Genomic DNA, 24,171 nt, shown 5'->3' on the forward strand with positions numbered 1-24,171 from the left:
AATCATGGAAATTACACTAACTTACGGGCCTTAGGATTCAATCTAGGGAATGTTCCCGGTACCTACTGAGTTTGTATGGCGAGAACCGGGAATTCCCGGTTCCGGTACTGTGTTTGTATAGAAAACCGGTACCAGGAGCACTCCCTAGTTCAATACGACGACGACGGAGACGACGTTCTTCGATGACGACGGACTTCAAAGCAAGTGTCAAATGTACCAATAGATGGCACCAGCAGAGGTTATACCTGTCTCTAGTTTTGTTCTGTCTTCCATGAGATTTGGTTAAATAAAGCCCAGGTCATAAAATAGCAAAAAAAAAAACAACAAAGATTTGACACAATTCTAGGGATTGACAGGAAAACCTATTGGACTAAGAGCTAGGAATAGGTTTGTATTTTATAGAGGCTTTGCCCAATGTCTAGGGACACCCGGCCTGTATACTAACATTCAAATAATTATACTAACGTAAGGTAGGGTAATTGCGTCAGTTTACCGTCCGGTGTCAGTTTCCGTTCACTTGACGGATTAGCAAATAATACATTTCATTTATAATTTGCTACTTGCGAAATATAATTTTAATGTAGATATAATTATTGCAATAAATCCAGCGCAGCAATGAAGGTTTATATTCAAATCTCGTCAAGTGGACGAAAACTAGCGTAATGACCCTACATACTTCAACTGTGGGAACTAGGAAGTAAAAGCAGCAATTTAGAATCTCGTAAGTCCGAATGCCATTCCAGTAGTCTTTATTATCTAAATGTCTGTAGCAACAAAAACACTAAACTTTTAAATCTGACGTCACACCCACGAGCCCAGCTGTTCCATACTTACTACGTACGAATTAGCAAAATATTCGTACTCCTTTCCCGATTATTTTTAGAGAAACCGTTCGTCTGACGTGTGCTGCGCACACGGGCGTCCGCGCGCGGCCCGGACGGTAACGGAGCCCGACGGAGCCCTATGGAGCCCCCGGCGTTCGGCGGAGACTCGCCGGCCCTTACCGTGGCCCCCGGAGGCACCGCGACCCTCCTTATACCCCTGGCCGGGACGCCGCCGTTCCAGTACGAATGGTAGGTAAATATAGATCCCGAATTCCTGAGGCGTGTATACTGTATACATTATTTTGATTGTGACATTTGATAGTGCGAGTGTAATTTGGAGGTTAGGCGTTTTATTAAACGTATTTCGAATGTGTTTTTTTATGTTTTTATCTTCATTTTTAATGTTTTAACGATTTAAAACATGCTTTGACGACTTTTCGTTTATAATAAATGCACAATTCATTTCAATTTACGTTAACATTGTGAAATGTAACGTTTTTTATACACGTTCGTAGTATAAGTACTGTTTTTGAGCGATAGAAAGTGCTTTTCAACCATGATTCTAAATTCAAGCATTGCTCGGCTACGTCAATGAATTATGAATCTTATTCACGTTTCATACGGTCGTCAGTGGCTTGTGTTGTCAGTGGGACTGTTTATTTGTTTTTACATGTGCCCGGTATAAATAAGTCGGTTGGTAAGACACTTGTCGCGTCGTCTGTGTGTTCTAAAAGGTTTTGTGAGCGTTTAAAACATCTTAAACGGTCAAGGAATATAATTTCCGTATCATTTCGTACTTTGACACAGTCCTTGTCCTTGTCCAGTCTGTGTCTCATACGTGTGGGGTATCTATGGATAGGTCTTCAAAAATGATATTTGATTAAAAAGTAATTAAATGTAGCATATATACTGGAGTCAGTTATGTAACGCTGCCATACATGAACCAAAAAAATTTTATTAAGCTATGAGCTTCATCACATCTGATATTTGAGTAATTCTAAGCATTTCTAGCGTGAAGTGGGGGGGAGGGTGGGGTACAAAGACGGCCGCCATCCGTCATCTTTAAAAAAAATCTACTCTGATCCTGGTGGGTACTAGGGCAAGTTTGGTATCATTTTCGTATAAACCAAAGACGTAGAATTCATTGCTGATATTTGTTTTTTCAATTTCATAGTAATTTTACAAGAAAAACGTAAAAAGGTGAAAAATTTGGTTGGAGATTTTTGCTACGCGGAGCCGAAACTACAAAAGATAGAAAGTTGAAATTTGCACACTAGATTACATTTATAAAGTGTACAAGAGATAAGAAGCGATTTTGAGAAATTCAACCCCTAAGGGGTTTAAAAAGGGGATGAAAGTTTGTATGGGGTTCAAGTTTTATTTTAAGCTAGGAATTTGAAACTTCGTAAAACGATATATTATTAAAATACAAGAAAACTAATTTCAGCGTTTTTGAAAATTCATCCCCTAAGGTGGTGAAAAAGGAGTTGAAAGTTTGTATGGATATCAAAAAAATTTTCGAACGCGGGACTTGAATCTTTGTATTTGGGGATATTATTAAAAGACAGGAAAAGTAATTTCAGCGTTTTGTAAAATTCATCCCCTAACAGGGTTAAAAAGGGGTTGAAAGTTTGAATCCATTACAAATCCGAGTAGACACACATTTCTTATTGGCTCCCAGGCTTGAAATGCTTAGAATTACTCAAGGAACATATGTGATGAAGCTCATAGCTTAATAAAAAATTTTTGGGTCAACTTTATAACTGCTTCCGCTAATAGCGTCGCTGTAATACGGGCATTACATTTAACTCAACCAAACAATTGAAATCTGTGACATGTCATGTCAATGTCATTTCGAACATCGATCGACCGATATTGTACTTAGTTTAAGTTTAGTAGCAAATGTATGAACTCATTCTAAACACCAATCAATATGTAAACCGGCCCTAAGACAAATGTACACGCTTGTATATAGAGGCCTTTTAGGAAAAAATAGTTATTTGTTTTAAAAGGGGGCAAAATTGTTGTTTAAAAACCGCTCGTGCTAAATATTGATACCCGAACAAGTGAAACATTCCAAAATTGAACCACGAGCGTAGCGAGTGGTTCGAAAAATGGAATCTTGAGCGTTGCGAGGGTTTCAAAGCACGAGGGTTAAACAAAATTTGTCCACGAATGAAACACAAAATTATTCACCACACCTACCCGAAGCAAATATAATGAAAATATCAAGAAAAATCAAACCAAATCAAATCCAAATGAATGTTATTAAATATTTATCATCCAAAATCATCATTTAAAAGTCAATTCTACCAGCAAACATAAGAAAACAACTCAAAATTTGCATTTGATTACTTTGCCTCACATGTGAATAAAATGCAACTTTGCTATCAGTTTTTGAAGTGCAAAGTAAGCCTTTTCGATCTAGTGTGGTAAAAAATAAATTATTGATTATCTCCGAAATTGAGTTAATTAGAATATCGGTGTGTATTTAAACTCAGGAATGCATCCTTGAAATTGACAGAAATAAAACATAACACGATGTATAATGGTCTTAGAAGTCTGCCATATGTGACGTTATCTATGAAAAGGGACCTTATTGTCGATGGCGCTTACGCTATTACTAACGATGCTCCGATATAAATACAATGCCGTGCGACGCTGTGCGGCGTAAGCGTCATTGACAATAAGGTCCCTTTTCATAGATAATGCCCCATGTAACCAGTGACATCAGAACATGATCCCACAGTGTCAGATGAAGGCTGGCACGTTCCACGTTCCGTCGCTAGAAACAATTAACGAGACTAGTTAAACAATTTTAAAAATATAGTCTGTCAGGCCATATCCATCACTAGCAGTGGCGGATTTGCCCTTAGGCACAGTAGGCCCGGGCCTAGGGCGGCAAGATATTTAGGGGCGGCAAATTATGACAAAAAATTCGCTGATGGTAACAAGAAATAACTCAAAATGTAGCCAATATTATGGGTGCCTTGAAAGGGGCGGCTACAGGGCCTGGGGCCTAGGGCGGCAAAGACTGCAAATCCGCCACTGATCACTAGAAAAAACCGGTCAAGTGCGAGTCGGACTCGCCCACCGAGGGTGCCGTACCTTTTAGTATTTGTTATAGCGGCAACAGAAATACATCATCTGTGAAAATTTCAACTGTCTATTAGCTATCACGGTTCCTGAGATACAGCCTGGTGACAGACGGACGGACGGACAGCGGAGTCTTAGTAATAGGGTCCCGTTTTACCCTTTGGGTACGGAACCCTAAAGAGCGGCAAATTTTAAAAATGCACCTTATCGTCCCATAGAAAATTTGAATTTTGCGCCTTTCTCTACTGACTTATTGTAAGTTGTGACCGGCTATAGGGGAGATGTGTGTAAAATGAACCCCTTAAGGGAAAAACCTAACTGAAAATATATATGTTTATGAATACCTAGTCCATTTAATTATCTAAGCAACTGCATGCTCATTTCTCATGGCTCCTCTACACGATGGGCCAACGCCGGCCTCTCCAAGGGACGCATTTATGCGTTAGAGGTAGCAAGTGATATTGCTATCTCATTCTACCGCATGGCTGTGTCCCTTGGAGTGATCGGCGTTGGCCCATCGTGTAGAGGAGCCCTCATATGTGCATGTAGTTTATTAGTTATGTTATGTTTTCTAAAAGTCTTGTAAAGGGATCATTTTAAGTACCTATACCTATGTATGGCTAAAATTAACCCTAGGGTAGGGTTAAAATGATGATGAATGATAATTCCCTTGTGATATCAGGATTTCTTCCTCTAAATCAAGTCTAAATCATTGAAGTCGGACCATTCCAGTGTGCCTTTATTTTCAGAAGGTGGATACTGATTGTGTTTTTAAGGGGCCCACTGATGAACAGTCCACCGGACGGTATTGGCCTGTCAGTTAGAACCACTGAAATAACAGGTCTATGGTTAGAACAAAATTTTGACAGTTCCTAACAACTGACAGGCCGATACCGTCCGGCGGACTGTTAATCAGTGGGCCCCTTTAGGCGATCTATAATTTTAGCTTTTCCTCCTAAGGTAAATTTTTATCATAATCGCTCATAATACTTTCTTAATCGATCGCTCTAAAACTAATTTACTATGACATCATCCAAGGTTTACGTTTGACCAAAAATAAATGTGTTCTGTAGTAGACAGCGCCATCTAGTTTCATCAGCTGGTAAGACTGAAACAGCGCCATCTGTTGAAAAACCTGTAAACACCCAACTGTTTGTGTTCAATGCTTAGCTTATTGGTTCACTGATAGAAAATGCCTTAAGGCTTTATGTCCGTCACTTCCACTAACCTCGATCGTGTCTAACATGGTCAAAAAACGCGATTTTTTACAAGCCTTTATTGCCCTGTTAGTCACTAAGGGGTTTGGACATCGGATGATGGTAGCATGACGTAGGAGGAAACGGGGTCATTTGAAGCATAATGTTTGGATGATTTTAGGGGGAGGGGGCAAAAATCGTCAAACATCGATGACGTAATTTATGGACAGCCCCTATGTAGGTAAGTTATTTTGTTAGCGTGGGTCAATTCTTGGAAGCTAAATATGACCCACACCTGAATAAGGGGCTATTCATAAATTACGTCATTTCAAATTAGGGGGGGGGGGTCTGGACATCGGATGACGGTAGCATGACGTAGGCGGAAACGGGGTGATTTGAAGCATGATTTTTGGATGATTTTAGGGGGGGTCCACAATCGTCAAAAATCGATGACGTAATTTATGGACAGCCCCTAAGCATTAAGAAACCTAACGAACCTATCCTGTCTATCTATTGGTGACCAGTACAATTTTGGGGTACCTACCTACCAGTACCACTCCAACTGCAATAATGTGCTAACACGGAGCTGATCTGATAATGCAGTCGGAAGATAGCCAAAGGAATCCTCGAAGAACACAAACCCATCTTTAGGCTCATTATAAAGGTCTCGACTCTCGAGAATGCATATGAGACGTACGGACATGACAGTACCTACGTGGCTACAGTCAGGAATAAAAGTGTATCGCCAATTTTTTTTGCGAATAATCATCGGGGTCGGTTATTTACATTTTTAGGTGACAAAGCATATATTATTATAGTGTAAGTGAATTTTTATTAGATGATTTTGATAATTTGATAGTAACTTTGTACAGCATGCAGTCACAGTCTATAAATGAAAAATTGTAGTACGCCTTACGGTGCAACATAGTGATACAATGATGAAGTGGTCTACCACTTTTCGACTCTATCAATCAGATGATAGAGTCGAAAAGTGGTAGACCACTTTCTTGGCTGACTATACCTGTACCTACTTAAATATGTGTATATATACCTAATATGTTGGACACATAAATTATGTATACTTTTCACTTTTGTTAAGAAACAGCGTATCCACTACATTATTTTCATTTCAATATTTTCCATTTCACGTTGGTTCCCGTTAAACTTTCACGAGTAAAACGAACTAAGCGTCCACCGGAAACGTTGACGCTTAGCAAGTCTTTCATCGAAGCCGGATATCTCCTTCATCGGCTAATAAACAGCCTATTAAGTATCCACTACATTATTGCCATTTCAATCTATTCCATTTCACGTTAGTTTCCTTTAAACGTTTACAAGAAAAACGTCCTAAGCGTCCACCGAAAACTTTGACGCTCAGCATGTCTTTCCTCTGAGCCTGCTATCTCTAGCATCGGCTAATAAACAGCCTAAGTATTTACTACATTATTGTCATTTCAATCTTTTCAATTTCACGTTAGTTTCCTTTAAACGTTTACAAGAAAAACGTCCTAAGCGTCCACCGAAAACTTTGACGCTCAGCATGACTTTCCTCTGAGCCTGCTATCTCTAGCATCGGCTAATAAACAGCCTAAGTATTTACTACATTATTGTCATTTCAATCTTTTCTATTTCACGTTAGTTTCCTTTAAACGGTTACAAAAAAAACGTCCTAAGCGTCCACCGAAAACTTTAACGCTTAGTAAGTCTTTCCTCTGAGCCTGCTATCTCTAGCATCGGCTAATAAACAGCCTAAGTATCCACTACATTATTGTCATTTCAATCTTTTCCATTTCACTCTAATAGTTTCCTTTAAACGGTTACAAGAAAAATTAAACGTCCAACGTAATTAAGCGTCCACCGAAAACTTTGACGCTTAGCAAGTCTTTCCTTTTGAGCCTACTATCTCTAACATCGGCCAATAAACAGCCTAAGTATCCACTACATTATTGGCATTTAAAACTTTTTAATTTCACGCTAGTTTAAAAAGTTCACAAGAAAAACCTACGACCTAAGCGTTCACCGAAAATTTTGACGCGTTGTATACGCTTTTCTTTTAACCCTGTTATCTCTAACATCGGCTAATAAACAGCTTAAGAATCCACAAAATTATTGGCATTTCAAACTTTTCCATTTCACGTGAGTTCCCTGTAAACGTTCACTAGTAAAACGTCCTAGGCGTCCACTGAAAACGTTGACATACGACGTTTTTTCTTCGAGAGCCCGAGCTGCGTCCGCGCAAGCCCAAGGCATCTTCAAAAATAAACCAGTCTGTCGTCTGCCGAGGCGGCAGAAGCTCGCGATGCGTTACCATGGGTAGTAACTGCTGTAAGGCGGACTCCGGTCGGGTCGTCCGGGGCTCGTCGACATACACCAGGTATCTGGTACTAATACTCCAAGAGTTGTTCGGGGTGGTTTGGGTGCTCAGAATATCGTACGTGCAGTGAAGTGTTAAAGTGTTGGTGTGAAGGCAGTAACTAACGAAGTTCGGAGCTGTGGAGTCATGTCATTATTAATGGTTTAGATTTTAGATGCGAATGCCTGTTACATCATTTGTATTTTATGTTTAGACTTATAGCATTTTGGTGGCGTAGTAATAAATTCCTTGCAATTTTAAGGTAGGTACAGCGTAAACGTTAGCCAGGGCCGTCTTAAACTATGTTGGGGCCTTGGGCACATAAGAATTTTGAGCCCTTTTGGAAAGTAAAAAAGCGAATTAAACTAACATTTTTCTACTATGATCTTCTTTTTATTATGTGTAATCAAATATGCTGTTATAGTCTGTCCTACGGGGCCTCCTGAGGATGGGAGCCCTGGACATGGTCCCGTGTGCCCTTATGGTAAAGACGGTACTGACGTTAGCACCTTTAATTTTAAAGAAAGATTTTAAAACAAATCGACTTCTTCCTTCCTTTATCCTTTACTTTACATCAACAATATATCAACCTGTGTTATCCCTAAAACTTGCTACAAAATTACCTAGTTTGCAAAACAAAAATTGAATTACACACACATTTTGACACAAAAAAATGCGCTTTCAATTATTTTAAATCTGCAAATTTCAAATAGTTACTCATTGTCCGTAGCAATAAGGAAGAAAAATAGCATTATTTTGCAATAGTTTTGATTTTGCAAATTTACACATGGATTACACACAGTATTGTGGTACTCGTCCTTAGCAGGTACCTACATACAGGGTTAAATTGCACAAAGACACTGAATGAATGAATGAGTGAATGTGTTTTAAGTGTGTGGAATTTAAGCTATCAGTTAATCGGCTGTTGAATTTGCTATCGGTACGAAAAAGAACACGTAATCTCTCGCGTACAATGATGAAATACCTAAATGACAATATTGACAATCCATTCATATTTAGTAGCGGTCGCGTAAAATTTTGGAGACATTTTTTAGAACTATAAAACATTAATTTATTTAACCTAACCTTTAAGTAATTAAGCACGGTACCTAAATACACATTTTGTGCCATTTTCCACCTTAATACTTGTTAATACTTATTGTCGGTTGTCAATAAGACGCTATTTCTATAAAGCTTCAATTTGAAATCAACCTTATCGACAACCGAGAATGTGGCAGGTACCTTTAAGTTGAAAACGTCATATTTCTTCAATTTCTTTTTTAATTATCCCAACTAAAAGAGACTTGAAGGAACCGTCATAGACCTCCCCCTTCTATTAGATATCTTTTAGACATCACCAAGATACGATAACGATATGTTTAAGATCTAACCTGTCAAATTTGACATTTACGTGATTCTGGAGATACTCTTGAACGATTTCTTCAGCTTAGGATATGATATGACTTAGAGATCCAATTCACATCTAATAGAAATCTTACGCTATCTAACGTAAAAGTGACATTGGTTGCCCGAATTGCGCTGCAAAAGAGAACTAGTTGATGATATCTAAACTATAACGTATCTAAAATGGATCTAGTACATGTCGTCTCTTGTGAATATCTTGAAGTTCGAATACGGCAGAGTGATATGACGTATCCGTTTAGTACAGACGTTCAGTTCAGTCCCGATATACTTGTTAACCCGGTTTCTCAAGCGATTCGCTAAGGGAGGTACCACCTATCCAATTTCTTTTACTAATGTGTATTGTAGTGTTTGTATTTTGTCTCACATTTTGCTCAACGAGAGAGTGAGACGCAATGACATTGGAGAAAGAAATTGGATATGTGGAATGTCATCCTACGCTAAACGATAGAAACACGGGACCTGAAGTACCACAACAAAGGTTCCACTGATAAGAGAGATTTCCGCCCGAAGACGCAAACAATGGGGACATTCACTGCCGTATTCGAGCTTCAAGATATTCACAAGAGACGACACGTACTAGATCCATTCTAGATACGTTATATAGTTTAGATATCAACTAGTTCTCTTTTGCAGCGCAATTCGGGCAACCAATGTCACTTTTACGTTATGGTAACATTCCATTTCTAACCGCAGCTGCACTACCGGTACTGAACCCGTCGCTGTCATTGTCAATTTCCATAGTAAAGTTGACAGTAATGCAGCTGCGGTTGAAATGGAATGTTACCATTAGATAGAGTAATATATCTATTAGATGTGAATTGAATCTCTAAAGTCATATCCTGTGGAAATCGTTCAAGAGTATCTCCAGAATTAGGGTGACCAGATACAAATTTCAAAAGTCCTGACAAAATTCCTGATTTTCGGCCGAAATTCCTGACATGAGCTGTCGCGGTCGCGGCGGGTGGCGAGGTGGCGGTTTCTACGTTATAACAGTGCGCGTGTCGTGTCCTTAACATAGCGTCTAGTAGCAAACGCCCGAGACTATGTACTTTTACGGATGATTTACGAATTAAATATCCGTTACTGAAAGAAGGTAGAGAGCCGAGTGAAGTGTATTGTACTGTATACCATTTTATTGTTTTGTTTATTTGTCCTTCGGGAAACGGAAATGCCAAAATTCCTGACATTTCCCTTTTCCGGCCGCATTCCTGACATATGCCTAAAATTCCTGACATGTCAGGAAAATTCCTGACGTCTGGTCACCCTATCCAGAATCGCGCAAATGTCAAATTTGACAGGTTAGATCTTAAACATATCGTTATCGTATCTTGGTGATGTCTAAAAGATATCTAATAGATGTCTATTTCAAAATCCGAATCGGGCCCTCAGTTTATTAAGTCTCTATTATACACTGTATAGAAGTTCTGTTTATTTGTTTACATATTAAATTCAATGAACTTCAGCAATACGCTGCGTTGTGCAAGTGTTATTTCTACGTCATCATTTCATAGAAGTTTGTGGTTTAAAATGACGCACTGCGTGGGCTATCAAAATTGCTGCAGACTTTTATCGGTCTGTCTCTAGTAAGTTACCGTTAACCGTAATAGTATAATACTATATACGATAGTATATAGTAAATCTATGTATATACTATATATACTATATACGTAGATATTCAAAGTGAGGTAAAATGTAAACAACTGGGCAAGTGCGAGTCGGACTCGCGCACGATTCGCACGAAGTGTACCGTAGAGTTTCGTATCTTCGCCTGGGTTTTGACACTTTTCCCAAAAAATCTCTCAAATTTGTAAGCATTTTAATCCGTTAAGGGGAAAAACGTTTTTTAGTATTCCTAACTATCAGTATACACCACTAAAACTTTTAATTTCATTGGTTAGGTTGGTAATAAATGGCCCCAAAGGCAATAGGCGATGTTTGGGTATTTTTCCCAATCTTCGCCTATGGCATGCCTTGCCGCTAATACTTACTTTTCTGTAACTTACACATGTTAAGTCGTATCGCCTTGGAATGTGCTATTATGCTATGAACCTTAAGTACACCAGATTAGGCATATATTTAAAAAACGTGGTAGTAGGCGAAGTTTGGTAACAGTTTGAAGTTGTTTTCATACATTTTCTATAATGAAGCTAGGGCTGCCAAAAATTAACCAACATGGCAAATAAAGGGGAGTAATGGTTTACAAGTTAAAAAATAATTATTTTAAACAAAATTGTTTAATTGTTGCAAAATTGTTGTTACTATCGTAATCGACATCAAATTAACCTTATTTACACAAAGTGAGACATAAAAATACCTATTTGGTACCTATTCAAATCGGTAAGGGTAGAAATTAACATTTGCATATAGCATAAACTAAAATAACCAAACAAAGTAAATATTTAAATTTGGGAACAAGTAATGTCATCCACCAATGAAAGTGGTACAAAAAATTTGTCAACCCTAGGGGTAGGCGAAATTTGGCAACAAGATGGACGCAAAGTACCCTCACCAATGTTTTATCCAATTGTGACTTCTAAACGTAAGCTAGCCATTAAATAATAGTTTCATATGAAAAAGAAATAGTTATAGGATATAATCATGTAGAAAGTTTACCATTACCGGGTCCGTATCACCGTTTAAAACTGAAGTTAAAACACTGGTTTAAAAAAACGTGTGGTCGGCGTCGCGAAAAAACCTCACTAAAGGACAACTGTCTGAAGTTAGCCGCAGAATGTTCGAAGAATCTTGACACCCGTAAAAAATACTTTGTATTTAGCAGTTTTATGTAAGGCTTACATTAGAAACATTTTGTTAATGGCAACTTATGTCAAACTAGGCGAAATTAGGTAGCGCAGGCAAAGCAACGAAACTCTACGGTACCCCGTATCATTATTACGCAGAAAACGGGAAAAAAATCACGTTTGTTGTATGGGAGCCTCACTTAAATAATTGATTACATTCTGTTTTTAATATTTGTTGTTATAGAGGCAACAGAAATACATCATCTGTGAAAACTGCTTTGCTATCACAGTTCATGAGATACAGCCTGGTGACAGACAGATAGACAGACGACAGACACACGGACAGCGTAGTCTTAGTAATAGGACGCCGTTTTTACCATTTGGGTACGGAACCCTAGAAGCCCGCGCGATGGCCATATCTCTCGTCGCGAGTTTCGCGCAGCACGCCTAATCTTTTTCACGCTTCTCTTGGGAGTTTATGGCTCGAAAATACGACAAATAATAAATGAGTTTTCCAATGTCTGTTATGGCTCCTCTACACGATGGGCCAACGCCGACCACTCCAAGGGACGCAGGCATGCGGTAGAATGAGATAGCAATATCACTTGCTCTCTCTAACGCATAAATGCGTCCCTTGGAGTGGCTGGCGTTGGCCTATAGTGTAGAGGAGCCATTATGCATTCTGGGGCAGGGTGTCACGCCCATCACTATAGGTATATACTAGACCATATCAGGCGTCGCTCACTCCGCGATTTCGTCGCTATGCAACAGGTAGCTACATAACTACAAGTACATCCGTTGCACACCAATTTTGGTGGCTAGCCATAAGCCGCGCGTGGCGCTGTCGCCACCTAGCGGCCATATCTGTCCTGATCGTAACAGATGCTTTTTGTTGGAGAGTGTCTTCTGTACCTAGTACTATTATTTAATTTTATTCTGTGACCATACTACTATTCCAACTTTCATTGACTAGCATGACGTCTAGGCATTACGCTTTCCCACCAACGTGAAAAATCTTTGGCTCACCGGCCCAATGGCCTTGAAACATATAAATATAGGTCGCCGGTTTTTATAAATGCTCGCCCAAGGCTCGGGCACAAACGTATTTATCATTCGTACCTATATGTTTTTATACAGAAATAAAAAATGCTGAGGAATGCCAGTTGCGAATAATACAGTCGCGATTACGGAGCGGCCAACGTGCTAACAAATACAGGGTGATTCAGGAGCCATGAGCAATTAACACTGCGCATTTCGTTAATAGCAACTGCTTCGTATCAGTATTAGTGAGGTTAACGTGAATTTTCTAGTCGCGTTGAAAAAAAAAAGTTATTAATTTATTTACGACATGCATGGTCACTCTAAAATTAGAATACTAAACTACCGACATGCTGTGTCAAATTATTATCATGCCGCGATCAGAAAGGGATTAGAAATAACAGATTTCCATACACTTACGTCTAAATCAATATGGATTGACAGCTATCTCAATCCCTTTTTAATTGCGATTCAGTAATAAATGTCATCAAGGTCTGGTTACTTTTGAAAAGTCGTATCTCACTCAAATTTGACAGTTTATTTTCTTCGTAATCAAAATGCTGTCATTACGGTTAAAGAGGTTTTATGTTTATTAATTAGGTCTTGTAGGGTGACTATGACTGTAGATAATTAAATTTACCTTCACCAAAAAGTAATAAAAATAGGAAAAAGTGTGGTTGTTTCACCTAAATACGACTGTGATCGATCAATTATCAGTTACTGAGTGTGCAGGATTAGTCCTGCTCACGTCTCATGAATCACCCTGTACAGGAACCCGCCTCTATTGTATTGTATTGTAGTACGGGCGATTTTCCGCAACTCGACGTCCTGCGCCCTATTTTGCGTGGTAAGGGGTAGGCTAGTCCTGCCAGCCCAGCTCCTCGAAGAATCCCATCAAACCTTTGATGTTGAGTAGGACCTAGGGGAGATCTCTCGGGGATCCGAGATGTTTTGCCCTGTAGGTATGGGGCCACACCACGAAGTTGAACATCACGTCAACCACCTGAGAGGCTGTTTCTTCCTTCTCCATCCATCCACGGCATAGGGGACTGTCTAGCTGTGACACCTGTTTTAAAAAGATGTTTGTTAAAAGGTCCACGACCTGTTATGACACTGGTTACCATACTGAGTCGAACCTTTCCTAATTGAAGGAGACCCTTGTGAGCTTACCGTTGATGCCAGGCATGGCTTGTTTGGCCTGTCTGCACCCAGTCTGGTTTATCCAGTGTTCTGTGTGTAGTTTCCCTGTGCGCCTCTATTGTCAGGGCGTTAGAATTTAGAGTGCGTGTTCAACTGTTCAGATATTATGAACACCTTGGCCACTCCAATATATCTGATGGTGACTGTACATAATTAACAATATTATTCTTGTGTAAACTTAAGTGCTTTTAAAGTGAGAACAAAAGGACTTATACCTATTTATGATTACAGAAGTATCAGAAGCTGAAACTGTAACGAATAGTTCATTGAGGGCTCTATATATTGAGATTAAAAATATATTTAAAAAAAAACCGGCCAAGTGCGTGTCGGACTTGCATTCCAAGGGTTCCGGGTACATTACACAATTTTTCTCGTACTGAAATTGGTGCAAGCGAGATGCACTGTGTTTGAGTTAACTTACTTAATTTGCTGACCTGACCCAAAATGAGTCTTGGCCACAGAATAAATAATAGTATTTTGGCCTATTTGGGTCGACCAACTGGACGACGTCCTGTTGTTGGTCATCCTAAATATCGTTGGGCGGATAGAGTGGAGGCAGATCTCCGTGAGCTCGGCGTCGGCGAAAGCTGGACCGAGCAAAGTGGCGTGCTCTTGTGTTGGAGGCCAAGATAGGCGTAGCTCACTCCGCGATTTCGTCGCTTTGCTACAGGTAGCTAAAAGTACATATATCCGTTCCACACCAATTTTGGTGGCTAGCCATAAGGCGTGATCGTAACAGACGCGTTTTGTTAGAGAGTGAGTCTCCTGTACCTAGTACTATTATTTATTCTGTGAATATTGATCACATTCTTCTTAAGAATGGTCACGTTTGATAGTAGTCTGGTTATTGACCTATTTTCTAAGCTCGTCATCACGCGCGCTATCTAGCGCGTTTGCGCAACTTTCGATGAACGCTGGGCAACCGCCCAAGCCATATGTAGTGCCAATAATGTATACAGTGTATATGTAATAAATAATACACAAATCGCTTCGGGATCGGAATTGTTACGCCATCCGATAGAGGAGAAATTTTCGCGCGATAGCAATCAAGCTATTTTCACTCAAAGGAGCTAAAGAGCGGTGAGAAAAACTGTATTTTGCGTATGTAGTGACAACATTAACGTATTTTATATATTATCTGAGAGACAGAGCTTTGCTCGGAAAACATAAAAAAAACTCAAAAATGCGCGTTTTCCCGGAGATAAGTCCTACATAGCTCAATTTTTTGCCCCCGAAAACCTCCTATATATAGCAAATTTCATCGAAATTGTTACATCGTTAGAGCCGTTTCCGAGATCCCCGAAATATATAAATATACAAGATAATTTGCTCATTTAAAGGTATATAAGAATAAATAACACACAAATCGCTTTAGGATCGGAATTGTTAGACCATCCGATGTCAATAACTATATTGCTATCGCACGCAAAATTCCCTATAAAATAAGGAAATTTTGCGTGCGATAGCAATATAGTTATTGACGATACAAGTGCGGAAAAAGAGGAAATTACCTAATCGCACGTGTATCGTACAACGTTTTACAGTACATATGGCCCTTTAAACTTTTGACATACGCACGAAAAGTGCTATTTTATATTTTACGCACTAGTGCGGGAAAATAGGACCATATGTACTGTAATAGTACATTTCGATGCTAGTGCGGAAGGTATGTCATTACTTCACGAGTACCGAGATATCTTGCCACGAGCCGCAGGCGAGTGGCAAGACTCGGGACGAGTGAAGAATGACATTTCCGCACGTGTATCGAACGACGTTTTTTAATACAGTTGCGAAAAAATAAGAAAAACATTGTTAATCGTACACTAAACAAAAGTGGTAACAGTGACAGCTCGGTTAGACGTCGTCTTTAAGTATATTATATCTATGGGCGTTTGGCAGCTATTCCGTTCCATTCAGTCAACTTATTAAGAACGGAATTTTCAATATTGAATATTAAAAAATAAACGTGTTATAATGATGAAGAGGTAAGTAATTAAATATGAAATATGTAATATTTTTCGTATTCTTACATTAACGGTAGGTTTTTATGCTGATTACGACGTTTAAAGGTCGTGAATTGGAACAAGTATAAATTTAAAAAAATTGGAAAAGTAAAAAGCACTAGTTCGAGATAACCAACTTTCCGCACGCTAAACAGCTACGTAAAGTAGCACTTTTTGAGCAACTGTATTAAAAAATATATTTTCATTCAAAGAAGCATTATATTGATGCTAAAGAACGGTAGCAAAACTACATTTTGATTATTAAACTTCATATACATATGTAATAAATAATAAGCACACAATTCGCTATATACCTACACTATCAAGTTGACAGGTCTAGGAATTTAATTTCAGTACCATGTCTTATCGCATATAACTAATTATTATTCCGTACCTTACTACAGTGACATACTACAGCTGTACTACAGTGACAATTGGACAATAGTCTACATATGTATATGAGGCAAAGAATAGGTATAATATGAGGTCTCTAGCGACTTTCATATTAATTGGCACTATGCTAAGGACCTAAGGTACGTAATGGTTCGGAAATAAATTTATTTGACTGTTGTACTTAGCAGAACGGTTGTAAACCCTTAATGTCTGCGTAAACTAGAACACCATCAAAACCACACGAATTCCCAAGCAAACTCATCTGTATAAACTTTACAGCGACACGGTTTCAATTCAAACACGTTGTTATGACATACTCGTATGTTAATGTACCGTACACAGTAAACTGACACACCGTCAACCTTATTACGAAGGCATAAGATCCGTTATTGATCAGTATATGTTGCTCTTATAATTAGACCCGGATATTTATCCGTGCTGACGACTTTTCCGTCCGACTTTCCGGACCGACTGAGGCATCAAAAAGTTTTGGAGATAGCTAAATTTTTATGCGCGGAAAAGATGGGTTTTCCTTAACGATTTCCTAGCGTAGTGACCTATGAAGCAGGAGGACCCGGGTTCGAATCCCGGTTAGGGATTTTATTTGTGTATTCATCGGGAATATTTGTTCCTGAGTTATGGATATTATCTAGGCATATATTTAATTAAGTGTTTAACTATGTAAGTATCGACTAGTACGCATGATATAAGCAAGATACAATTTTTGCTTAGTTTGGGGTTTGGTTGCTGTGTAAGATTGTCCCCAAATATTTATTTATTTATGATTTTATATACAAAGCATGGTGGCCTAAATTACACTGAAATAAATAATTAGCCGAACTCATTGAGTAATAAAAAAAATAGTGGTTATATATTTTGATTAGTATCCTAAAGCCGACCACTGACTAACAGGCCGCCGGACGATATCGGCCTATCAGTTAGAACAAAAATTTGACAGTTCCGAACAACTGACCGGCCGATACCGTCCGGCGGACTGTTAGTCAGTGGTCGGCTTCATATTTTTTATCTACGCACATTCCATTAATCTCTAAAATGTATGTAACTGTACATAATAATTAGGCATTAAAACACGAGTGTGACCCTTTTAAGAAACTCACGTCGTTCGTTTCTTAAATCCACACTCGTGTTTTAATGCCTTTCATTATGTAGCAGTCACATAAACTACTATTATGTCAACCGTCTCATGGTTTGGTGTAACTCAAGTCTCAATAAGGAATATTAGGCAAAGCTCTGCGTAGGTGGCACAACTAGCACATACAGTAAACAAACATCAATGACACATCATGCGCCACTACGTCAATCACATGGCCTACCGTGAAACACGATAATCAAAAGTTCGGTTCTATCACTCTTGCATATTCGAGCGATAAAGAGGCAGACAACTAAATTTCGATTTTCGGGTTTACCAGTAGGCCCTTGTTAACAAACTGCCTTGATGCATCAATGTCATATTTTATTGTCTGTGAAAACTTGTCAAAAATCAGGGCTATAACCGCGAAAATCGAAGTTCGCAAATTGCGGGGATTTTTATCTGTCACTCTAATTACGCCTTCATTGGAGTAAAAGAGAAAGATCCCCGCAATTTGCGAATTTCGGTTTTCGCGGTAGCCGCTCAGTTTAAGTTAAGGCACATGTATAAGTTAGTCTATGAATTTACTAGAGTCGGTAGTGCTGCACTCTGGCGGCAGAACATTGCAGTCATATCCCCTATCAGGTCATTATTGAGCTCTAAATAGTCAAACTTCCATAGTTCTTCTAGTTCGCCGAATTAACCTAACCATTCGACTATGTCAACCAATGACAAGTCAAGTGGTTACCGAAAGTCAAATTAAAAGGTTGCCGAACTTTCTCAAAATAACTTTCCGAATTCAGCCCGGATTTTATAGATAAATTATAGGAAACATATGGGATTAACAGACAACACATCTGGTTATTATATTAAGAGAAAATAGTCTTATGAAAATCCTTTTATGTGTTATTTTAGTTTATCAGTCGTATTGTCATTTTAGGGATTTTGTTTATTTAAATTAGATGAGGTGAGCTTTGTTACGTACGTTTATTTTGAGTTTTCAGACGTTAGTTTTTTTTTTAGATATTTTGAACATTTTCGTATCGTCTGGATGTCTTACAATCTGTGTTCCCGGTAGGCCCTAGGCTCAGGGCTATAACCGTGAAAATCGAAGTTCGCAAATTGCGGGGATCTTTCTCTTTTATTCCAATGAAGGCGTAATTAGATTGACAGAGAAAAATCCCCGCAATTTGCGAACTTCGATTTTCGTGGTTATAGCCCTGAGCATCCGAACATGCCCGAAGAGTGAAGTAACGGCTGGTATTAGAGCGAGCAAGATATATATAGTGGTGATGTGATGACAGCAATGAATGGACTCGGGATGAAATTGGCACGTATCGTAATTAATCACGCATGCGCATATATGCTCCATTGATCTCTGCTTATTACTACTGATAGGTATTTTTAATTTTTAGTTTTAGTTATTTTAATTGTAGTTAGTTTTAGTTTTATATTACTGTTTATGTCTTTTAGTAATTTATGTAATTTAATATTTTGTCGCTACTGAAACTATATTTTAATTAAAACTAGCAAACCCAGCTCGGGTTAACAAATTATAAATTATACACCTAAACCTTCTTCAAGAATCACTCTTATTGATAAGTGAAAATCGCATGAACATCCGTTCAGTAGTTTTTGAGTTTGTTGCGAACAAACATACAAACCGACAGACACGGCGGGGGATTTTGTTTTATAAGGTTTTATAAGGAAATTAGAAGGAAACAAAACTCCATTTTCATCACACTTGCTCCAAAAATGATCCTATTTCATGCAGGTGTCCAGGACAAAGGCTTGTAATATTGTTCACACGGGAGTTATGGATTGTGAAAATTTAGATTTTTCTTCTCAAGTGTGATAAAAACATTGCGTATAAGCCAGCCTGCGTCTGTCGCGAATTAACACCCTCATTTTCAATATTTCACTTACCCACCTCGTTGCACAATCACTTAAATAAAACAATGTCTGTCTGTTTGTGTGTATATGTTCGTGATAAACTCAAAAACTACTGAACGGATTTTCATGCGGTTTTCACCTATCAATAGAGATTAGAGAGCGATTGCGAAGCGCGGTGGGGAGGGGGGGCAAGGTGGCGCTGAAGCCTACTTGTCTATAACTAGGACCTAGACATTTTAAGTGATTAATTAAAAAAAATTATACAAAATAAGATTAAGTGTCCATTAGTCAAATTCACCGTGACCTTGAGTCACACAGTGTCGCTTAAATATAGCCGAGCGTCGCGCCAAGCGGGTTAAATATATTGTTCTTACCTCTACCAGTGTTATTGCGAAATAAATTTACATCACCTACCGTAAAACGGGGTGAGTAGGTTTCGCGGGGAGAGTTGGGTTTGAGAGGGGGGTGAGAAGGGATTTTAAGGCTGCTGCTACAAAAATAATGTATTCCAATTTAAAATGGGGCTATAGTAATACGCATAATAAAAAAAAAACGATCCAATATGCAATCTTCCAAAATCACCTTTGTATGAAAAACCCTCTCACCCCAAATACGAGGCATTACGGGGTGAGGTGGGTTTTCCTCTTTATCGTCAAAGTTATGAAATGGAACTACCCAAAATAAAATACAAACGTCTGAACCACTTATTATATATGTTGCAGTCAAAAGTGTGAACTGGTCAAAAGAACTTTTAACCGACAAAAACAGGCAAAACTGCTTTTGACTGAGCATGTTGGTCAAAAGTAGTTTTACCTGAAAATCATACCTATTTCTGGCAGCAGTTTCGTTTTTAGGCCGTAGCAAAAAAAAATAACCCTAACCTACCTATGTTTGCGAGTACTTTTGACTGATAGTAACAGTCACAATTACTATTAACTATTAACCAATGATTTTCAGGTAAAACTACTTTTGACCAACATGCTGCCTTGCATTTGCCTGTTTTTGTCGGTTAAAAGTTCTTTTGATCAGTTCACACTTTTGACTGCGACATATACACCATTCAGTTTTCACATGTAAAAATAAAATTTTATCGAGGTTTGAAAGTCAAATTTCACCCAACTCACCCCATTTTACGGTATTCGGAAATAGTAGATTGTTAACCAAGGGATGAAAGGCACCCACTTCTGTCGAGGTAGAGTTTGGCGCTCGATCGAAGTGAGATCGCCGATAGGCCGAGACTAAAATGGTGCCTTTCACCCGAGTTAAACACTCTACTGTTCATTTCGTATGGTACACAGCATTGAAAAAACCGGACAAGTGCGAGTCGGACTAGCCCACCGAGGGTTCCGTACTTTTTAGTATTTGTTGTTATAGGGGCAACAGAAATACATCATCTGTGAAAATTTCAACTGTCTAGCTATCACGGTTCGTGGGATACAGCCTGGTGACCGACGGACGGACGGACAGCGGAGTCTTAGTAATTAATAGGGTCCCGTTTTACCCTTTGGGTACGGAACCCTAAAAAAAAACACGGCTATCCTTATAGCCTATAAACTTCAGTAGTATTATGTACTTGAGGGTACTTTCAATTAACAATTTAGGCAAATATATCGTTATTTATGGAATGGGGAGTTAATTATCAGAATCCATTGAAAACCAAAATTTTAAATGTTTGTAGTAAAAAAAGTAAAAAATACCAAACAAAAATAAACCAAATCAAATCCTAATAAATGTTATCAAATATTTATCAGTCTAAGTCATAATTATTTAAAAGTCAATTCAACTAGCAAACATACGAAAATAACTCAAAAGCATTTGATTACTTTGCCTCACATGTGATAAAAATGCAACTTTGCTATCGGTTTTTGAACTATCAAGTGAGCCTTTACCAGTTGGTGTGGTGAAAAACTTTTTACTCGTAACTTTGTTATCCTTCACAGTTCACACAATATTTTTTGGGCCCCATTCGGATTTTGAAATAGACTATTAGATACATTTAAGACATCACCAAGATACGATAACGATATGTTTAAGATCTAACCTGTCAAACTTGACATTTGCGCGATTCTGGGCATCTGGGCATACTCTTGAACGATTTCCACAGGATATGACTTAGAGATCCAATTCACATCTAATAGATATCTTACTCTATCTAACGTAAAAGTGACATTGGTTGCCCGAATTGCGCTGCAAAAGAGAACTAGTTGATATCTAAACTATAACGTATCTAGAATGGATCTAGTACGTGTCGTCTCTTGTGAATATCTTGAAGTTCGAATACGGCAGTCTGTCAAGTCTTAAAAGCCATAACACTTAAGTCCTGTAATAATAGAAACATAGATACACAAACCTGTTTACTAAGAGTCTCCAGTAACTCGACACTATTGTCAGTCCCACGCTTGTCTGGCTCTTTGCTAACTTCAGAGACTACTGAAAGATAAGGACTGCCAATTGTATCAAATAAAACACCACCTTAACTACTAGTCAGGCGTGGCTAGGGTTGCCATACGTCCGGATTTGTCCGGGCATGTCAGGATTTTTGACCCTTTGTCCGGATTGCCGCCGGACTTGGCAAGTGTTCGGATTTTTAGGAATGAACTTATAAAAAAACGTTTACTTGATATATTTATCACAAAGTTTACACACGCTTACGCCAAATCTCTCTTACAAGAAATGTCCGGATTTTTAGGGTGATGTCAGGATTTTTATCAGGACATTTAATTCTTCCATATGGCAATCCTAGGCGAGGCTCACTCCGCGATTTCGTCCCGTCGCTACAAGCACGTGCAGCCCACACCACCACACCAAGTTTGGTGTCTAGCAGTGGTAGTTGCCGCAGACCGCTATGGTATGGAACGGACGCCTGCTCGCGCTTGCGCTTATATCTCTCGCAATAGACGCGTTTTGTTAGAGAGTGAACCTTCTGTACCTTATACTATTATTTATTCTGTGCTACTCAATAACACAATCGAGGTCGCCACATACAAGTTTAGTTCCGACCGCTTATTTCAGTTGCCTCTACCATTATGACTGTAGGGCTAAGATGGCCGCCTTTTTAGGCACTTGTCCCACCGCCGACGATGAGCGATAAGCGAGTAGAACGATAAACTAGGAATGCAGCGTAGCCGAACACGGTGCTGACGTCGCAGACTTGTTCAAACTACGAAGCGAGCATCGCCGAGCGAGTACCGCTGAGCTAGTTTTATCTTATCGCGGCGACAAACTAGTAGAGCGAGTGATCTCGCCGGCAGTGTGAACAGCCAGCGATGAACTATTAATATATGTGTCTCTTTTACTGACACAGGATCCTTTGTTCTGTTGTTGTTTTATTCGCTTCTTGGGCGAGAAAATCGCCGACAGTTAATCGCTTACTCGCTCTTGGTGGGACAAGTGCCTTATCATCTGTCACCATGTCTGTCACGTTCTAACTAGTACGTAAGGGCCCCCCCACATCTGGCGTGTTTCGAGCGTCGGCGTCTGTCGGCGTCGGTCCAGCGCTATGAAAAATGACGTCGCTGCGCTGTTGCGTCGACGCTGCATCGACGTTGCGTCGACGTCGGCCATAGAATTGTAGACGCCGACGCTCGAAAGACGCCAGATGTGGGGGGCCCTAAGTGCGACAGTGACGCATGACATGACATGTGATAAAAATGCGACCGTGATATCCGTGCAGTACTGGTGTGAGCTAAGATTAAATGACAATAAATACCTGTTAAACATCAAGCTTGAACATAATGTTATCTCCCTCTAACACGTACTGTGTGTACAGGAGCAGAGCGGGAGCGTCCCTAGACTCACGCTTCACCGTATCTGAGGGCGCGGGGGGCGTGCGGCTGACCGTCACCGCGGCGCGAGAGCAGGATGGCGGCATCTACACGCTGCAGGTGAGTCCCTTTCTAACTTATACCAGGCGTGTCTCACTCCGCGATTTCGTTGCTTTGCTACAGGTAGCTAAAACTGCATCCGTTCGGCCCCAATTTTGGGGTTTGCCATAAGCCGCGCGTGGCGCTGTCGCCACCTAGCGGCCATATCTGTGCTGATCGTAACAGACGCGTTTTGTTAGAGAGTGAGTCTTCTGTACTTAGTACTATTATTTATTCTGTGCTTATACTGGACGGAAAATCCAGTCAAAAGTACAATAGCTCCTCTACACGATGGGCCAACGCCGGCCACTCCAACACGCAGCCATGCGGTAGAATGAGATAGCAATATCACTTGCTATCTAACGCTTAAATGCGTCCCTTGGAGTCGCCGGCGCTGGCCCATCGTGTAGAGGAGCTATAAGCATGTTTCTAGCGGCTATGGGTAAAGAGCCAGAAACGTGATTTCTTATATACTTAAGGTGCAGCGGGGCCATTTCTACTGCGAGATAATTTCAACTAATCGAAATATCTATGTTTTACATTATTAACTAGAGTCACACACAACACACTCAACACATCTATAAATAAATAAATATTTGGGGACAATCTATGGCACTCTAGTTAATAATGTAAACCTCGGAGTAATTAACAGCGGAGACGCCATGTCTAAAATTTTCGGTACAAAATAGTCTGCCGTTTTTTGCGGGGGAGGGGCACATCAAATGTATAGGTACGTCATGTCAGATAAACGTCAGTCCATACATATGGTTGACATGTGGTTGACCATTGGCCGCCTATTTTCGACAGAGGGGAACGCCTGTTAATGGCGGCTCCATTGTTAATTACTCCGAGATGTAAACCATGGAAGATACGTACTTATTTCGGTATGTGGTAGTTGAAATTACCCCGCAATCGAAATTGTCCCTCTGCACCTTATACCAGGCGTGGCTCACTCAGCGATTTCGTCGCTTTGCTACAGGTAGCTAGCTAAAGTACATCCGTTCTACACCAATTTTGGTGGCTAGCCATAAGCCGCGCGTGGCGCTGTCACCACCT

The 24,171-nt window shown here is 39.6% G+C and overlaps 1 protein-coding gene across 1 annotated transcript in view; it reads left to right on the plus strand.

Annotated features, from left to right (window-relative positions):
- The first annotated feature begins 7,417 nt into the window (after positions 1 to 7,417).
- LOC134679277 (titin homolog) overlaps positions 7,418 to 24,171 on the plus strand; it is a 96,871-nt gene continuing 80,117 nt past the window's right edge. Inside the window, exons 1-2 of the mRNA XM_063538172.1 lie at positions 7,418 to 7,547; positions 23,022 to 23,136. Coding sequence (XP_063394242.1) covers positions 7,426 to 7,547; positions 23,022 to 23,136 — 237 coding nt within the window. The 5' untranslated portion in view covers positions 7,418 to 7,425. The remainder of the gene's footprint in view (positions 7,548 to 23,021; positions 23,137 to 24,171) is intronic.

Source organism: Cydia fagiglandana, chromosome Z (assembly GCF_963556715.1).
Source record: "Cydia fagiglandana chromosome Z, ilCydFagi1.1, whole genome shotgun sequence".
Taxonomy (NCBI): domain Eukaryota; kingdom Metazoa; phylum Arthropoda; class Insecta; order Lepidoptera; family Tortricidae; genus Cydia; species Cydia fagiglandana.